This window comes from Clupea harengus, chromosome 10 (genome assembly GCF_900700415.2).
Source record: "Clupea harengus chromosome 10, Ch_v2.0.2, whole genome shotgun sequence".
Classification (NCBI taxonomy): domain Eukaryota; kingdom Metazoa; phylum Chordata; class Actinopteri; order Clupeiformes; family Clupeidae; genus Clupea; species Clupea harengus.
The window spans coordinates 19,297,377-19,316,981 of record NC_045161.1 but is presented as its reverse complement, the minus strand read 5'-3'; the positions used below and the strand labels follow the sequence as shown (position 1 = coordinate 19,316,981).

The window sequence follows — 19,605 nt, the reverse complement described above, 5'->3', positions numbered from 1 at the left end:
GTGTGTGTGTGTGTGTGTGTGTGTGTGTGTGTGTGTGCGCGTGTGTGTGTTTGTGTGTATGGGGTTGTTACGCTGAGGGGTTGGACGTGTGTGTGTGTGTGTGTGTGTGTGTGTGTGTGTGTGTGAGTGTGTGTGTGTGTGTGTGTGTGTGTGTGTGGCAGGCGCCCCTAGTTGTTACGCTGAGGGGTTGGACGACCTTGCGGTTTTCAGACCGTCCACAGTAGACACTCTCATGTCAGCACGGAGACATGTTGGAAGCGCTAATGTATGTCTCTTTCCTCGTGGAGCCCTTTAGTCTTTGAGTTTTCTCTCTCTCTCTCTCTCCCTGGCTGGGATGAGTGCTGTTCTGCTTCTTATTGGTGCCATCTCTCCTCCGTGTCTTGACATTGAGTGATGGCGTGTGCGGCAGGAATGCTTCCTGACCTCTCCTGAAGAATGCCTACACGTGTCCTCCAGCCAAGCCCTTTTTCCATCGGAAAAAAATACTTTCCATTCGCAGTAAAGGCAAAACAATGCCCTTACACCTGGCATTCCAGCCCCCCTTCTCCTCCGACACGCTCCCTTGCCCGCCTCCACCCCCCCCCACTCCCTCTGCGCCACACAGCCCAAGTAAACACTCATAAATTCCTCAGCCCCGCAGGGCAACGGAATACCTCCGCACCTGCACAGGGAATCCCTCTCAGCCCTCAACCCGATCACCACCCCGACCCACCGCCAGCCTGCCCCTGCCAGTAACCTGTCTGCCTGTCTGCCAGTCAGCGCACCCCCCCGCCCGCCAGCCCGCCCGCCTGCCCACGTTCATGTGGAAACTCATATAACAGCCACCTCGGATTAGGATGTTCTGCCAGCTGTGCAGATTCTTGCGTTCGGCTCCTTCCTCTTCACCCTCCTCTCCTTCCTCTTCACCCTCCTCTCCTCTGTTTTTCTTCAAAGAGAAGGCGCTTGTGGGGTGGAGCAGGGGAGAGGGAGGGAGGGAGGGCGGGCGGGGAGGAGGAGAAGAAGAGAACAAAAAAAAAAAAATCTCCCTGGGTTGTGTAACATTGCCATCTGGTACAAAATATTCTCCACCATTACAAACAGTACCAGAACTGGAGCTTGGCTGGTGCTTGCGGTAGCATTGGGAATTCCAGGCTAGGCTGAGCCTGTTGTCCTCTCTCTCTCTCTCTCTCTCTCTCTCTCTCTCTCCTCCTCTTCAGGGGGAAGCGAGAACCTTAGGCTTTCTGCGTCTGCTGCTTACCTCTGCCTCACTTCCATTCCATTGCCATGGGCTGACTCGGTAAATTGCAGTGCAATTTATCAAAAGCATTTTTCCTGGGTTAAAAATAAATAAATGCCCACACTGGTTTGTTGATATTTTTGTTTGCACCGGCCTCCAGGCTCTGCTAAAAGAGTGCAGAAGAGCCAGTAATAAACAACCAAATGAGGACCATAAGTGGCTGCAGTGCGGTATTTTTAGTCCACCCCTCTGACTGCGTCCTGCGGGAGGAGCGGAGCGGAGCGCATGCCTGCCACCGGCCTCAAGAGCGGTTTGAAATTAAGTCAAGCGCTAACGTCCCTCAGCTGTGCCGTGGCAGCCCCGCGTTCACAGGCATCACTCAAGCGGGGTCAAGCTGTTCGCAGACCTCGACTGCGCACTAATAAGGACCCGTGAAGTTGCCCAGAGCTATTACAGGACTTCGGGGAGCTGTTTGATCTCACAAACATCGCCCTCTGGCTAATGCACTAGCTGATTGAGGTGGAATTGAGACAGGGTGGTGGGGGCCTGTGTACCTACGTGTGTGTGTGTGTGTGTGTGTGTGCACATGTGTGTGTGTGTGCACATGTGTGTGTGTGCACATGTGTGTGTGCACATGTGTGTGTGTGTGCATGTGCACGTGTGTGTGAGTTTTTGGGAGGGGGGGGGGGGGGGGGGGTGGTATTGAGTTTGAACCCCACCCGTTTAATTGGCACCACACCCACCACATGGATGGCTCACTGTGGTGACCACATGAAATAAAAGCCGTGCTTTATAGCCTGGTGCCAGCAGAGTCGTGGTGGAGTGGGTTTGCCGTCGCAACCGAGGCCAAGGCTTGAACAGATGCCCCTGCTGTAGCAGCTACACCCACTGTTCTTTGCTAAGCGAATCATGTCAGAGCCCTGTTCTGTGTGTCTGCATTGTGTGTGTGTGTGTGTGTGTGTGTGTGTGTGTGTGTGTGTGTGTGTGTATATGAGCGAGTGAGTGAGTGTGTGTGTGTGTGTGTATGTTCTGTGTGTCTGCATTGTGTGTGTGTGTGTGTATGAGCGAGTGAGTGTGTATGTGTGTGTGTCTGTATGAGCGAGTGAGTGTGACTATGACGACTCCTCGTATATAATTGCACAGCATGTATCCCACCAGATTAGATAGGGCCGCACCCTGTCTATGTCTCTATAGTGCGAGAATGTAGACGGTCCCGGCGCTTAATTGTCCCCATATTGTTTGTACATGTAATTATGACAGCACCCAGCCTATAAGTGTTTGGATCTAAGCTGCACACGTTCGAAAGGGAATCCCCGGTGGACCCGTCGGAGTCATCCGTCATAAATCCCAATCACGAACGAGAGTTCTGTTTTGATTAGACCCCTTTGGTCGGGATGCGCTTCATCATCCCCTCTAATCCCCTGTGGGCTCAGCGGCTTTGCTGTGGTCCCTCTGACAGCGTCGGAGCTTCACCCCCCATCCACGTTGTTTATGGCAGAGGAGGGGAGCTGGAGTGAGGGAACACGGATCACGGTGTTCTCTTCTCTGTCCGGGGGGGTGGAATGTTTTGCGTGCAGTGGAGAACACCTAGCAACCCCTTAGTAACTCCAGCCCAAGCCTGCACCCCAAGGGCCCTGCCTCATTATGGGGGAGTCTGCCAGCTGGAGCTCCACCGCGGAGTCCTCGTCGCCCGTCGCCTTGACGACTGGGGTCAGCTCGCTCTACACATGCATACACAGCTATGCACACACAGACACACACACACACACACACTTCAGATCTCAGGCCAGTGTGTAATGGCTGTGGTGCATGGCCAGAGTCGGACTGCGCTGCAGATCTGGGCTGCAGGGATCAGGAGCTGGATAGTAGTAGTTCTGGACTTCTCACTGGCTGAAGAGCAGGGCGAGACCGGTGGCTGAGAGAGCCCCATAATTAATGCAGCTGTGGTTTAAGTCTCTCATAATTGCAAAAGTCGATGATCCGGAGTATGGTGCATAGTGAGAAATATTGATTATTGATTGCGGAGTGTTTCTTCATTTGGCAGCGTCCAAAGGATCTTCATTGTATCAGTCTTGACTGAACCGCAACTCCCTAATCCTGCTCTCAATATATCTGACTGGTGTCTGAACATGAGCATTAGTGTGATGGCAGCTTTCCATCAGTTGGAGCCATCCATCCATCCATCATATTGATCATTGCGTTGAACGTCCCATTGATCATTGCGTTGAACGTCCCATTGCCATTGCGTTGAACGTCCCATTGATCATTTTCATGTTCTGCTCCCACAGAGAGAGGCGTTTCTATTGGCACCTGAAGCTCCTCTTCCCCCACAGCAGTGCCGAGTACACTATGAGGAGGTACGCGTGGTTCCCTGAAGGAACGCTCATTCATTAACATTATGTCATTTGCTATCCTAAGTAGTAGCCTGTGTGTATGTTAAACATGTGTGTAAAACTTATATTTGTTACGCTTGTAACAATTTTTTTAAATAATATGTTTGGATTATATAAGCATGTAGTAACTGTAATACAAGTCTTGAATTTGATGGTTCAAGAATTCTGTCACTTTCAACATCTTCTGTCATTTTTTTATATATTTTTTTTATCTCCATTTCTTATCTCCTTTCCAGAGTCCCAGATGACCAAACCTTGGAGGAGATCCTCAAGTCTTACGTTCACCCTACAGAGTCTGATCCAGTTAGACGGCAGAAGTAAGACAGCATCCACACATCGTCAGTCATCTAAACGTGGTCAAAGTTACCAGCCAAACACTCCTTAGCACACTGTCTTGAGAATGGCTAGGACACACACAAGCTATATTCACACACACAGCTAGGACACACACGAGCTAGAACACACACACAGCTAGGACACACACAAGCTATATTCACACAGCAAATATTCCAAGCTTCGGCGCTGAGCTTGACGTCTCTTTTTCTCGGCTGAGATGGACGGCATAGCACTGCAGTCAGCACTGCAGTCTTTCGGTTTAAAGGCATTCATTTTTAAGTTTTCTTATTTTTACAGTGTTATTTTTATTGCCCCAGACTTCTAATTGCATCTTTGTCTTGTGTGCGGTCCCAGATTGTCTGTGCCCATTCGCAATTTTTTTTTATCTCCAACAGATATGCGCTTTCTTCTAACGTTAAACGTTCTCACTCTCTCTCTTTCCATTATTTATAATGGCAAACCGAAACACCGCCAAAATGTCCACCAGTGGCTAAAAATATACTGCTTCCTCAGTGTACAGTGTAGCTATAAAAAGCAGGATTGCTCCGTTTATTTATTTCATACATCGCTAGCGTTTTGGGGTGCCGAAGCTGAGATGGGATATATTTTGCACATTTTACAGTGCAATTAAGAAGTATAAATTTAGTACAAGAATGAGCTGACTACATTTATTTTGTAGTTCGCCTTCATTGACAGCCTACATTTTAGAAAAAAAAAAAATCCAAATCCCGAAATTGTAATCTGAATACCTACCCAAAGAACGAATATCTGAATACTTGAATATTTGGGTCCAGCTGTAAAATGCTGTATATTCAACTCAAAAAGAGGTCTTTTTAGTCCTGTTTGTTATCCCGTTAATCATGTGTTTTGCTGGTCTTGTAGAGCCACTGTGCCCTGCGTGTCCTCAAGGCTTGTTATTGTGTGGTGGTTTTACTCCTTGTGTGTGTGTGTGTGTGTGTTCAAACCAAGTATACTCACTGGTCCAGGTGTGAGCCCACATTGTGTCAAAGGAAAAACACGTAGAACATACCCGTTAAGTGGATAGGGAGAAGAATAGAGAGAGAAACAAGTCTCCAAAACACATTTACTTTGGCAGGCTGGTGTACTCCAGGGTTTCTTGAAAGACAGACAGACAGACAAATATATTGCTGGGGGACAGATGTGGCAATAAGTGAACCGTAGTAAGGTTTGGTCGTCCAGATGGCTACAACAGTGATGTGCTCCTCCAGGCGATTAGCGGTCTCTGAAGAAAGGATGCTTGCAGAAGAACATATCCCAGCTCAGCAGGCTGACGGAAGAGTGACGAAAGCGATTTCACCATTGACTCTAGGAAATAGAACTAAGCTAAGAGGTCATTGCTACATGGTGGCGGTTCATCTCTGGGTTAAATTAGTGCAGACTATGCCTGTAAAGTGTGTGTGTGTTTGTGTGTGTGTGGGGGGGGGGGGGGGGGGTACCTGACTGTTCCAAAGTTAAAAGCGATCATGACAAGGGGATGAACATGTTGTTTATCCTCAATCAGCACCATTCAAATCAGGTAGGCAGACGGGCCATGTGTGACCTTCAGTGGAGAGCTATTATCCGTGACCTCCAGCCAAACCTCACAGACATAAAACTGGCTTTGGCCCTATCCAAGCATACACTCAACATACAGTCTGGTTCACCGGAGAGTTTCACACATTTTTTTCTTTCTTTCTTTTTATGAGACCAGAATATCCAGACATCGTTAATATCTCCAAATCCAAAGCAGTGATTCGTTGGAAGGCGTGAAGGTAGACGCTAGATTGCCCTGTGGTTTTGCCCAAATCGCCATATTTAAGAAGAGTTGTAAAAGACTAACAGTGTGATAATGTTCCTTACGAATCAGCCGCCATTCTTTCTCCACTCTTCTGTGACCCACTTTGCGAAATTTATTTGAGTGTTTCATCCAGAATTATGACTAAAACTAAAATGAGCCTTTACAGTCGGGGAATATATTTGATGCAGCACATACGGTTTGGTTCTGGTCCTGTTTCCAAGTGGACCATTGAAGAGAGGGTGTGGAACACTCTGAGCTCATTCCGGTTCTGAGATGGAGATGAAAGTGGCGTCAGACCTTTGGACATGAACTGTGATGTAGCTCATGTCTCCCCTGTGTCCTCAGCATGAAGGCCGTCGGAAAAGTCCGGAAGACCCTCTAGGCATTCCGCTGAGCCCAGATATCGCTAAAATCTTCTGTCTTCAAGATGTATCAAAGGGTTCATTTAAGCTTTTGTGTCTCAGCCAGAAGTATCTGTCAATTTTGTTGCGCAGTACTGTTGAAGCTTAAACCACACGCAACAATCATGTTCTCTCATTGTCTCTGATGCTTTTAATTGACCCAGTTTGCAGACGAGCCTCGTCAGACGCCAGTTTGAGTCACGACGAAACTGTTTCCATGGTTCCCCTCCCGCAATTTAGCACCCCTAATCAAATTTGGGTCTGCTAGACTTGAGTATTTCCCAGACGAGGCCCTAAATCAAATTTGACACAAATTGTTGGAGAGGGCAGGAATGCACAAATCTGGGTTCAAGTGTAGCTCTAAGGTGAGGGGACTGTCCATGGTGAATTCATTAGGCTGTACACCAAGCTCCAGACCAAACTATCGCTTACTATTATTTTACAAGTTGCGTAACACGGGGGGAGCCATATTTTAATAAGGTGTTTGGCTTACAGACAAGGGTTTTCTTTCACCGTCCTGCCATACATCGTCCCCGCAGCTCTGTAAGCCAGGGCTGGAAAGTACATTTGGAATGGCAAAGAAGTGCGGCTAGTCTTCCAGACTTTCACTGGGGCTCGTGGATCGCTGCTCTGGTCAAACAATGAGTCACGCCCGTCCGCAACACGTCTAAAGCGGATGTAGCAATCGACGGAGGCGAGAAACTGGGCGGGCTCACAGGCATGTCGGGAACATGAATCATCATTCGTCCCTTTTTCCTCCCAGCCTTAGGCTTCTTATTCATGTTTTCTTTACATAGCAGTGACTCCTCCTGTCATCTCTCACTCGTGCGCCCCATTCCGCCACGGCCTCTTCCGTTCTCGATTGAATCATGAGGAAGTAATACGGCATCGTGTCACCGTTTGGCAGTGGTGAGCCCCCACGCCTGCCGGCTTCGGTAAGTGCGGTCGTGGTGACACGCAGCCTGGTCGGTGGCGGTGCAGCGCCGTGACCAAGCGAGCGATGGAATGAGCGCTTTCACACTCCCGGCGTGACGATGTTTCCCATAAAGCCATGTACACGGATCCAGTTGACTGAGCGAAGCAGGCATGTTCACTAGAAACGCCCAAGCTGGCATTAGACGATTCGAGTTCCTACCAGGCTGCTCCTGGTTGGCCTTGTGGCTCCGAGTCAGAATTAAACAGTTATTAGTTTTGACAAGTAATGCAGCCAGTTAGAGGTCCATGACCTTTTCAGTAATACTTACACACAGGCATATAACTGTTCCCTGACTATTGAGTACCTTGTCCTGTGAGGTGAACAGATACAACATGAATTGAAATTAGTTTGCGATTTTCATAATTGAATTGATGCAGCCTGCAACCGAAAATAACAGTTCACACACTCAGACAGAATTCACTCACTTTTCACCTCTTTTTTTTTTTCCCCCTTCTGTCATGCAACAACACTCACGAACACACTTTAACGGTCAGCCTTTCTCTCCAATGACTCACCACCTCAGTCACGTAAAAAAGGTGTCTTTGCTTAGTCTAGCCTCAAGTGGTGGGGTTTACTGGACAGGAGTCGTTGCTCGCGTGTTCAAAGAACGGCAAGGGTGGCGTGGCTAAAGGGTCTAGTGAGAGAGCACTTGGTCATGTTGTGTGTTTTTCAACATCCTTTATCAAAATAAAGCCATCTTTTCCCCCACATTCCCCCATCAGTGTTAAGTAAATAAGTCATTGTTTCATCGTCTTTGGGTGGTCTCAGGCAGGGGCCTCACGCTACCACTGCACAGCGTACTGTTCATTCATTTTCTTTTCTTTTTTCTGCGCTTTTAAAGAGTTTTATCTGATAAAATCACTTGAGTTTTTCCCCTCATGTGTATGTGTATTGTCAGTGTCTGCTTTATAATGAAGTATTAAGAACACTGGATGTGAATGTGCATATTTAAATAAATAAAAACCTTTAATCTTGCAGGTTAAAGATCTACGCTCACACCCCAGAGGACCAGCTGAGAGTCTTCATGAAGGCGGAGGAGAACAGACCTAACTCGCTAAGGTAAGGCTTAGTTCATTTTATACGAAAATTCTCATACAAGAACATGGGAAATGTTAGAGAGCATGGAATTGTAACATTTTTATGCCATGAATCCTTCTGTTTTGTTGCCAGTTTTGTGTGAGGAAGTCGATCCCAACTGATTAAACAAATGGGCTCATGCAAGCAGTCTCTAATGAGGTGCATATTGGAAGTTTTAGTTATGTTACCCTATTGGTTGGTGCCACCATGATGTCTTCACCCGCTGAAATCCACTCCGAGGCTCCTGGCAGTACAAAGGCATCTGCGTCACACTCCGCGTCTTGCCCACGCCCATCCAATCCTGACTGATTTATCTCGCTTGTATGAAATCGCCATAATTGCTTCATGAATACGACATCGCTTCTCGTAAATTCCTTTTGAGTTACGTAGCGAGAGCAGGCCTGGGATTGTTTCTCCACCAGCCAAGGAGTGTGTGTAAGTAGGGCAGAAGGGCAGAAGGGAAGCAATCATCAGGATGGCCCACCGGTGAGGAGGCGTCGGGCGGCAGAGGAGAGATGACATGGGAAGAGGGTGGAACAGAAGGCCACAGGTGTGCATGACGCCTTCCTCCTATTCCACCTCTCTCTCTCTCTCTCTCCCTGGCCCTCTCCCTGGCTCTGTTTGTCTCAGTCAGGCACATTCTAAGCGTTAGCCCCCCATTAATGCCCTCTGCTCGTGTACCTACCCTCCCTTCAGCATTCCTCTGCCCCCTCACCGCCTTCAGGCTCATTGCCTCTCGACTCCAAAAAGGGTACAAGACGTTCACATGTAACCCTTTGCTCAAACATCCCTCCGCTATCACTGAAATACCCCCCCCTCCCCCCAAACCCTTTTCCCAGCTTAACTCAATCTACAGAGTTGTGCATCTCTGGTGTTGCAAGGTTTATGTAAGTAGCTGTCAGTGGATCTGCTTGTCAAAAGGGGGGAGAGCACGTTAAAGCCCTGGATTACGGCCCGCTCAATACCCCTGTCTGTCTGCCAGGAGGGGGCTTCCAGGCGCGGGGTGGCGCGTGGGGGTAGGACGGAGGACAAAGGGCCCAGATGTTGTCAGCGGGCCCCGGAGCCATCAGCCAATCAGCCCGCTTGTTTAAATGGGTGCACTCGAGCACCACCGGGGTTTACACTGCGGGCCTCCTGGTCTCGGCTGCCGCAGGGGTGAGAGTTCAGAGTTGGCACGCAACCATTGTCTCTCTGGACACGCCGACTTGGGACAGTGGCCCGTGATTTGTAGCCACGATGATGAAATTGTGGCTACTGAGATACGAATGAATGTCTTTGCTGCTCGAATGGGCTGTTAAAGATGTCCAGTTTCTTACTCATGAATTTAAAATCTCAGCATGAAAAAAAAAAAGTGGTGTTTTACACTTTTACACTAGCCTTTGCGTGCTATCAGCGAAAGGTTGCTAAAAGCACGCTGTCAGTTTAGCTGGGTGTGCGTTGGCAGCCTGACAGGTGAAGCTGTCAGCTGGTTTAGTCAGTGTGAAGAAGCCTTGTGCCACGCCTCCCTCCCCCTTTAACGGCACCTCCATCCACACCTCATGTGACTCCTCCGACTCAGCCCCACTGTTAGGAAGTGGCACGCACATACTGGGAACATGAGAAGCTTTCTCTTCCTTCCCTCCCTCCCTCCCTTTCTCCCTCCATTAAATGCTCATGCAGGTGGAGGTTGGGGTGTCACAGTATGTGCAAAAGCACTGCAGTCAGCATTAGAAGAGACGTCGGCGTGATGTCGAGTCTGGTTAACACACACACACACACACACACACACACACACACACACACACTCGTCAGCGTGATGTCGAGTCTGGGTAATGAAAGGCAACTGTAATGAGACCCTCTCCCTGAGGGGTGCGTGTCAGCCTTGTGCGCTCGGGCGCTCGGGCGGCGGGGCTTTAATCACCGACCCGTCTTCCCGGCCACTTCGCGCCGACACGGTAATGGATCCCAGTTCATCCGGGCCCATAACGGAGCCTGTGCGAACGCGTTTTAAGTGTTTTGTTATGGATCGAGCTCGTCTTAAATATGACTTGCAACGTGACCTTCGGCCGATGCGGGATTACCTCACGTTACGAGGCACGGTTACGTAAGCCTCGAAAGAGCTGTGGTACGGGGATGGCACGCGATGGACCTGTCCCAAGACGAGAGAGACAGGGCACTAAAAAGAGTTCTCAACAGGGCTTGTCACGTTTCCATCCAGGCAGTTCCCATTCATCTCAATCAAATCAAATCAAACAAGTCAACTCGATTGAGAGCAACATGAGCTGTTTGTCGACAGCCGAGTGCTGTCATTTTTGGCATTCACCTTGCACTGACAAGATCTAATTATGCACGACTTCTCAGTGAATGTAGACCTCTTTGAGAAGGCCAGGCTCTCTGCTTTGATGCATTATGTAACTGCGCTCAAGACATGTCTAGGATCTTGCTCGTCTGTTAAAATGAGAATGGATCGTGGCTTTTGCTTATCTCGGTTCTTTTCGGAGTGTTTGGAGACATTTGAAACTGCAGCTGAGAGCAGACAGGAGGCCACTCTGCAAGGTTACACAGGGTCAACTCTTCAAACAGAACGATTCAGACCAAAATGGAACGAATGGGGAACGAATCTGAGCTTGCCACAACCGCAGAGGTTGTGCCATGTTGACTCTTCAGCTGGAGGTGTGCAGAAATGTACGTTCCAAAAACATAATGCCGCCACTGTACTAAACATAGCTGCATAACCAGTAAACATCCTCTTACGGGAAACCTGGGAGCCAAAACACAAGTGGACCTTTCACATGTAGGGTAGCTAGTTTATTTGATTCGTGGTTTATTCGTTTCCTTGCCCCCCCTCTCCCTCTCTCTCCCCTTCTCTTTCGGGGCTGGATGTTTCATTCTCCTGGGCTCCAAGGCCAAGGAACAGCTGGTAAACCTTGGGAGAGATGAAAGTGAAAAATTGAATCTCTCCTGAATCGAGTCGTCTCGAATGACTGGTTTCCACTGGGGGGTGGGGTGGAGGTGGGGGGTGGGGGGGTACTGAAACCTCGCACCGCAAATGTTCATCTTCCGATCCCAAAGACAGTGGTGCATACCTGCGATCCAGCCTGTCCTCCCTGTCTCCAAGCCTTCCTCCCGCCCTGCCTTTGTTCCAAGCTCTTCTCCAAAGACACTCACATGCCTGTGGTGTAACTCTCCATTGCCCAGAACCCTGATCACAGTGTCCACATGAAAAAAAATCTTTGTATCATGGTGACGAGAACTAACTAAATAGCACTTCTCCAAACATAATGAGTACGTATGACATGGATGTGTGTTTATGTATGTATGTGTGTGTGTGTGTGTGTGTGTGTGTGTGTGTGTGTGTGTGTGTGTGTGTGTGTGTGTGTGTGTGTGTGTGTGTGTGTGAAAGAGACGGCAAGAGAGAGGGATGGGTGGGTCAGCAACCTCCCATCTTGGAAGATAACATATATTGCATTCACCATTCAGTAGAACACTATATACAGACCAGATGTGTGCAGGTCTGCAGCTGCCAGAGTTGTCAGGCTTGAGAGGTCCAGCAAGTGGGTGCTGTATGATCTGCCTAAGTGCCTCGCTGAGATGCACATTATTTCCTTATTAATGGAGACAAACACAGTAAAAGGCATGTGCTTTCTCTCTCTGTCTCTCTCACACACACACTCTCTGTCTCGCTCTCTCTGTCTCTCTCTCTCTCTCTCTCTCTGTCTCATTCACTCACTCTGTCTCTGTCTCTCTTTCTCTCTCACACACACTCTCTCTGTCTCTGTTTCTCTCTCTCTCTCTCTCTCTCTCTCTCTCAAACCTGCTCTGTGTTTAGTCAGTCACTCTCATTTCCTGCTCCTTGCTAGCCAGTTAGCCACGCTAACTTTGACACTGTCCTTTCCCACATTTGGCAATGTGGAAAGTGTGCATGGGTCACGATTTGTGGAAGTTTACCTCACCTTTTGGCTGCCGAAAGGTTATGCCATCGTGGCTGGATACCAACGAGCAGACGTGCTGGCCATCTGTGTGTGTGTGTGTTAGTGTGTGTGTGTGTTAGTGAGAGAGATGGAGTGGAGTGTCTGCCATGCCTGGAAGTGTTTTTGCGGTGGCTCATCGGATCAGTGCCTCAGAAGTGAGATATGCGTGTGCGGTGACTCTTTCCAGCATCTTCTAAATGAGTTAAAGCGCTCAGACTGATTGGGACAAAAACAGACTTTGAGGAGATAATTCTGTGGTCCTCTTCCAGACAGGCTCACCATCCCGATGGCATGGAGAGGATGGAGGGAGGGGGTTGATGGAGCATATCTTCGCATAGCATCATGTCTCCCGGTTGTCATTGTGAAGGGCCAGACAGAATGGGCTCTAAGCGGGTACAAAAAGGAAGCAAAACAAGCATCCCCAATGAAGTCTGCTACGCATTTTAAACTGGTGATTTATGGCTCTTGCAAACACATGACTGGATTAGGCAAGGACTGGCTGATGTAATCTCTGAAAGTGAGAGCATGGGCAGAATGGGAGGGGGGGGTGGGGGCGTTGTATGAGGAACAGCAGCTCGGGATCAAACAGTTGCAGGAGATGTTATTCAATCAGGTTAATTTACTTTCCATTCTAGAAGATGGATGGAGTTCAACACTGAAATGTTTTACTGGGCCAAAGCATGACGACTATCCTCGACAGAACCCTAACTGGTGAAGTCACTACAAGATTCCTGAACTGGAACACTCTAGGCATGATGTGAATAGGGAGGGTTGTCAACAGCCAACCCCCCCCCCCCCCCCCACACACACACACACACACACACACACACACACACACACACACACACACACACACACACACACACACACACACACACACACACACACACACACACACACACACCAGCCTTCCTCAGGTTTGATTATGAAATGCTGTCATTTCTCCTTTTTGTCTGGCAGGTATCATGAGCTAGACCTGAAGAAAAGCTTAAAAGACAACCTGGTGCACAAAACCATCATTGAGTATCCTGCTCTGCACGTGACTGTGAAGGACCACTGCCAAGACTACCTCACCCAGAGACAAGGTAAATCTACAGACGTCGAAAACCAGCTGCCATACGGCTATAAACAACTCAGTTTGGTCAGTTAGCCCATTTCGCATTGCATAATCTTTTATTTATTTCGTTCTTTACACTGCTGACACTCAATCCAGACCTGGAGTTACTTAGCCAGTCACGGAACATGGAGTACCTAGTGTTTACCATGCACAGCATCACAGCGGGCGGAACGTGGAGTACCTAGTGTTTACCACGCACAGCATCACAGCGGGCGGAACGTGGAGTACCTAGTGTTTACCACGCACAGCATCACAGCGGGCGGAACATCGAGTACCTAGGGTTTACCATGCTCAGCATCACAGCGGGGACGTAACAAAAAAGCTCCCAGAATGCAAGTTTGCCTTCCCTTCGCTAAACATAACATACCTGCCGCTCGAAGGCAAACAGGGGTGCAGGAATATTCATCCCGTGCCGTGGCAGAGCCTGCCTGTCTGGGTTCTGTAAAACCTCTTCACCTTCTTGGTACTCTGCTCTTGGCCAAAGTCCCAGAGCACACTGACACACACACACACACACACACACACAAAAAAGGAGTGGGAAAAGGAAAAGGGGGTAATGGCAGCGATGGGGGCACTACAGTGCTAAAATTAGTGGCCGAGTCCTTTCCCAGCCTGTTAATCCCAGAGGCACCACACACTCTGCGCACACCTCTCATGTTGTCTAATGGAGGGCGTTTGAGTCAGCAGGAGGGCTCGTTTGGAAAAGTGACACAGGGATGGAGGAGCGGAGCCGCGACGTAACGCTTGCATAACCGCCGTTTCCCTTCAGCGCGAGCGTGCGATCCTCACGGTGCCTTTTATCTCCTCATCAGCAACCCACAGTGTTTGTGCTAACAGCTTGCCAGTTTGTTAATCCCCTGAAATCGGCCACATTGCCGTCGAAAGCAGGGGGGGGAAAAACGTTAAAGACTTTCTTCCGATTAATACACAAATAAAATGACTGTTAACAAGTAACTAAAGTGAAAAGTTCAGGCATGTACATTTCTCAGTTACAGCATCAGTAGGAGAGTGTAAGGACACCCCTTCATTAGATGTTGTGTTCAAAATAACTTCATCATTACCTGTGGCGTTAAGGGAGGAGATAGACCACACAGGAGAAAGTCCACTGTAAACAAAACTCTACTCAGGTCCAAGTAGATTTCCTTTCGTTTGAGGCCCTGCCATTGTGAAGTAGATAGTAGTAGAAATGGAATTCCCTCGAAGGCAGTGTAACACATGTGCAATAGGTCGTGGTACATGGTTAGTCATAAGTAGGCCTTTATTTTTAGTTTGCCGTGTGTGCTAGTGTTAGCTCTTAGCCGGTTTACTGTATGCTTACTCATAAAGTATAATGCATTTGGACAGTTATAGACTTGAATTTGTGTCTAAATTATGTTAGCATGTGTAGTTATACTAAAAAGCACTCATAAAATAGTGTGGAGATTGTGAAATGGTTGTCGTTTTTCTCTTCTCCAAAAGACATTCCCTTGTGAAAAGGCTTTGTGTTGGGGAGGGGTGTTAACAGCCCCCCCCTCTGCTTATGCATGGCTCAAGCCTCCCATTGAGACCCTTTTGAGACTATAGTCACAGGGTCATAAATGTTAGATTTATTTATTTATTTATTGCCATTTATTTGTTCATATGAATGGAGTGGTTAAGAGTTTTTATACCTATAGCATACCAACAAGACTACAAAAGAACATCACCACAGGTTCCCAACACAGTTGGTCACATTTACATTTACATTTAGTCATTTAGCAGACGCTTTTATCCAAAGCGACTTACATATGTGCGACTTCCAATGTATACACATTTTACATTTTACATTTACACTGATGGCACACTGCACATCAGGAGCAATTAAGGGTTCAGTGTCTTGCTCAAGGACGCTTCGACAGGGAATCGAACTAGCAACCTTCTGATTACTAAACAACTTCTTTACCTCCTGTACCACTGTTTCAGTATATGTTTTTGCACATATTCCAGCACAGTATTATTATTTGAAAGGGATCGACATGACATGCGTGACGTGCGTACTACTTACATGTAATTGTACATAAACGTGCACAGAATTCAAACAAATAAATGAGACTTTGGAACCACTGTTTCAAGTTGTTTACATTTTCAAAAATGTCACAGCATGTCAGAACCACAAAAGTACCTGAATCTACCCCCCGAACTCCTGGGGGTTAAGTCAAGCTAGTGAGACGCACACACACACACGCGCACGGAGCTAAGGCCTTGTCGTGTGTTTTGCCCCCCCCCTGGTGAGTGCCTGGGCCTCGCTGTCAAAATATTATCGGTCTTAATGTGGTGATCACATGCTGCGGTGTGTGTGTGTGTGTGTGTGTGTGTGTGTGTGTGTGTGTGTGTGTGTGTGTGTGTGTGTGTGTGTGTGTGTGTGTGTGTGTGTGTGTGTGTGTGTGTGTGTGTGTGTGTGTGTGTGTGTGTGCTGCGCTCTGTGTGTGAGTGAGGAAGGAGAGGGCAGCTTGCAGCGCTTGATAATGATACAAAAAACACACAGTGGCTGCTGCTTACTCGCTGCAAGAAGCATTCATTTGCACATGTGATACACCCAGCCTGCTCGTTTGCGGTCACCCAGTGGCCGTGTGTCATGAAATAGCACAACACACGAAGAGCACTGAAGGACGCTCGTTCTGCCATCGAGGTCTCTGCCATCGAGTTCTCTGCGGAAAAAAACGCCACAACCTCCGGATTTTATAGCACTGACGACACGTACACATCTCCTATGCGCACGCACGCACACGCACACGCGCACACACACACACACACCCACACACACACACACACACACACACACACACACACACGTATACATCTCTAATGCTGGTTCTCTTTGCATTACTGTGAGCTGGGGGGTATCTCTGTGCTCTGTACGGAAAGGTGGTGTGTGCTGGGGGTATCTCTGTGCACTGTACGGAAAGGTGGTGTGTGCTGGGGGTATCTCTGTGCACTGTACGGAAAGGTGGTGTGTGCTGTGCTGTGCTGGGCTTCAGCCTTGTGTTAATGAGCCATGTGTTCACACTGACCTCACTCACAGGCTGTGTGAACAAGAGAGGTCGCACATGTGCTGCAACCCTTCAGTACTGACCCCCTTCCCCACTCTCACTCCTAACCCCCTTCCCCTCTCAGTCCTGACTAACCCCCTTCCCCACTCTCACTCCTAACCCCCTTCCCCACTCTCACTCCTTCCCCTCTCTCACTCCTAACCCCCTTCTCCTCTCTGACTCCTAACCCCCTTCTCCTCTCTCACTCCTAACCCCCTTCCCCACTCTCACTCCTAACCCCCTCCCCCCCTCTCACTCCTCACCCCCTTCCCCCTTCCCCACTCTCACTCCTAACCCCCTTCCCCCCCGGCCTTCCCTCCTAATTCTGCCCCCAATTCTAACATGGTTCTCTTCACTGTTTTCTCCAGGAGAAATATGGGCCCCTGGCCGCAGCAGCAGCACCTCATCAGGAAGAGCCCCGTCAGGAGCCTCCGCTGGGCCTGAAGCTGGTCCAGCGCCAGGGCTTCCTCAGGGGGACCCCCGCCAGAGCGGTGCCGCTGGTCCGGCCAAACCCCTGGACAAGAGGGTGAAGAGAACCTCCTCGCTCGGGGAAGAGGACCTGGAGGAGGGCGAGATCATGAGTGATGGCGAGGAGGAGGAGGGGGATGAAGATTGTGATGACAAAGGCAACGCTGCTGATGGGGCTGGCAGGGAGATTCCTGGTCCAAATCATGATGAGCAAGATGATGATGATGATGAGGAAAGTGAGGAAGATGTTTGTCAAACTGATGAGCATCATGGTGAAGAGATGACGACTGGTAATGCTGTGAAGAGTGATGAGGCTAGAGTGGAAGGCAGTCAGAGTGAAAAGACTTCTACAGTGGACAGTTGTGCTGGAGATGAGAGTTGAGTTGATATCTGCCAGGGCTGAAGGAGAGGATTGTGACCAACTTCAATTGCAGCTTCATCACCATGACCGAGAGCAAAACAGCTTCATCATGAAGTTTGCTGTGATGAAGATTTGGATTGTAGATCTTTATTACAGGCAGGGTGTATATGAATGTTCAGTTGATGAGGGCAAACAGAGCTGCCTCAGCGATAGGATCACAGTTGACCGTGGGAATGGGCTTGACTTCTTTTTCAGGTCATAAAACACTGACACTGACTGACAGTTGACGTTCCTCTGACGTCAATACAGTAATCCAATTCAGTAATCCTGAGAAAGATATCATAGATTTATCCACTGAGCATCAGGAACAGACTGTGAGAGTTTGCCTCATAAACAACAACAATAGAATTCCAATGCTTAATTTGTTATAAAAAAAAACAACACACATTATGCTTTTAGATTAATTAACAGATGTTTGTATGTGCACAAAGTTATAGTGACACCACTCATTGACAAATGTAACATATTTTTAAGTCTTTTTTTACGCATTTTTGTCCATTTCATGTGTTTTTATTTTGTTCCATTGTTTGAGTCATTCCTTTGTTGCTGATGTGATGGATAATGATTTGCAGACTCTGCCATTTTCAATTAGTGAAATCGACTGATGAGCCTGGACCTGAACGTTCACAATAAAAGCATCATTATTGTCCCCTTGGTCATCTGCGTTCTTCTTGTACGTCGAAATTCTTTCATTCGCTCGGACTTGAACTAAGATTGACCTGGACTTTCCGAGTGAACGTTTGCCATGTTGTGTTAAAGCCATTTCCCGCTGACCGAGAGAAGTTTGAATCGTAACTAAATGTTTGATGCTTTATTCACCCTGCAGTGTTGAACTGTGTCTGTACTGCATATGTTACCATTCAATCAGGGCCTCTGTCATAAACATAACATAAACCTACCATATGCAGCTACACCTGGGAGAATTGAGCACATTACAGTGCATAGAGTCAGCGTTTCGCCCCAGAGAGTAATTCTCTGTGAAGGTGTAATGGCTGTGTTCTCTGTTGCGTAAACGCCAGCCAGCGCTGTAATAAAGCGAGGGGAGTCACACACACACACACACACACACGAGGGCCTCTGCCGCGCCGCTGACACCTCTGTTGTGTGTGTGTGTGTGTGCGCTCGCGCTGTTGTTTTAACCCTCACGGACCCCGCTGTTGCCATGGCTTTGATGTCTGAGCTCCGATGACGTATTTTTCCAGCCTCGCGCGGTGGGGAGCAGGTGACCACATCCCCCACAGGCCTCCCACTCCCATGGCGCCCCCACCCCCCTCGTCCACCACACCGCACCCCACCCACCATCCCCCTTCTCTCTGTACATTAAATCCATTTTCTTCGCCCCTTCCCCAAATCAGTTGTCCTACTTCTGCCTCACTTCGTCTGCCTTGTGCTCTCTCCTGAAGTCAAATACTGATGGCGTATTGCGTATTGCGTTTCCAAGGCCTCACTCCAAAAACAGACAGGTTCAAATGTGCTGGCAGTTTCTGCAGAAAATACATCAATCAAGTGGCTGCATAAGCCAACTCTGAGTTAGATTACATTGCGTAAGAAACGTAAACGCAATGCTGGAACATCGCCGCCCCCCGCAAGCTGTTATGCAATGCATTTATTTCCCCTCACAAATAACCCCTCGTAACCGCTGTGGTCTTTATTCACTCTCCTCCGCCTCCAGACCTAGCCTTCCGCAGAAGTTTGCTTTCTATCAGTAGCAGGCCTGCAGAAGTGGCTGCTGCTGCTCTGCGAAACAGCCCGAGCTCCCCGTCTGTGTGTGTGTGTGTGTGTGTGTGTGTGTGTGTGTGCTAGAGCGCACTGCCAAGGCCTCCCTGCAGGATGCTCACTGCACCCCGGGGCTGGTTACTGTCTCCACACTGGTAAGTGCCATGGCAGACAGGAAACAAAGCTATAAAAATAAGGTGCTGTACAAACGTACAGGCCTCCCCTCTCCCACCATTCTCTCTCTTTGTCTGTCTCTATCTCTCTCCCTGTCTCTCTCTCTCTCCCTGTCTCTCTCTCTCTCCCTGTCTCACTCTCTCTCTCCCTGTCTCTCTCTCCGTCCTGGTCGAGAGACGGTGCTTCGTCCCACATGGCTGGGGGTTGCCTTAGTTGGAAACTGAGGCATTTGTTATGAGAGAGATGAGTTGTGTCTGAGTCGGCACCTTCTCTGATCGTGTTGCCAGTGTTATGGTAGGGAGGATGAGCTACCTTGGGGATGGGGCGGGGGGGCGTCTTTTGGGTGGTTTCGTTCGTCGAGACAAATATTTCAACTGAACTCTGGATGCATTCAGCAGAGCTTTTGTTTTTGGGGAAGGAGTCTTGCACTCTCAAGGTTTACCCTTCATTATGGTAGTTTAGGGCCGTTTTTATCAGAACCCCCTCCAACTCGTACTGTGGTCAGACAAACCAAC

General features: G+C 48.6%; 1 protein-coding gene across 1 annotated transcript in view; it reads left to right on the top strand.

The window, feature by feature from the left end:
• Positions 1-17,849, top strand: part of znhit6 (zinc finger HIT-type containing 6) — a 28,980-nt gene extending 11,131 nt beyond the window's left edge. Inside the window, exons 6-10 of the mRNA XM_012836146.2 lie at positions 3,505-3,573; positions 3,846-3,926; positions 8,099-8,179; positions 13,108-13,232; positions 16,680-17,849. Of these exons, the coding sequence (XP_012691600.1) occupies positions 3,505-3,573; positions 3,846-3,926; positions 8,099-8,179; positions 13,108-13,232; positions 16,680-17,161 (838 nt within the window). The 3' untranslated portion in view covers positions 17,162-17,849. The remainder of the gene's footprint in view (positions 1-3,504; positions 3,574-3,845; positions 3,927-8,098; positions 8,180-13,107; positions 13,233-16,679) is intronic.
• The last annotated feature ends 1,756 nt before the right edge of the window (positions 17,850-19,605 follow it).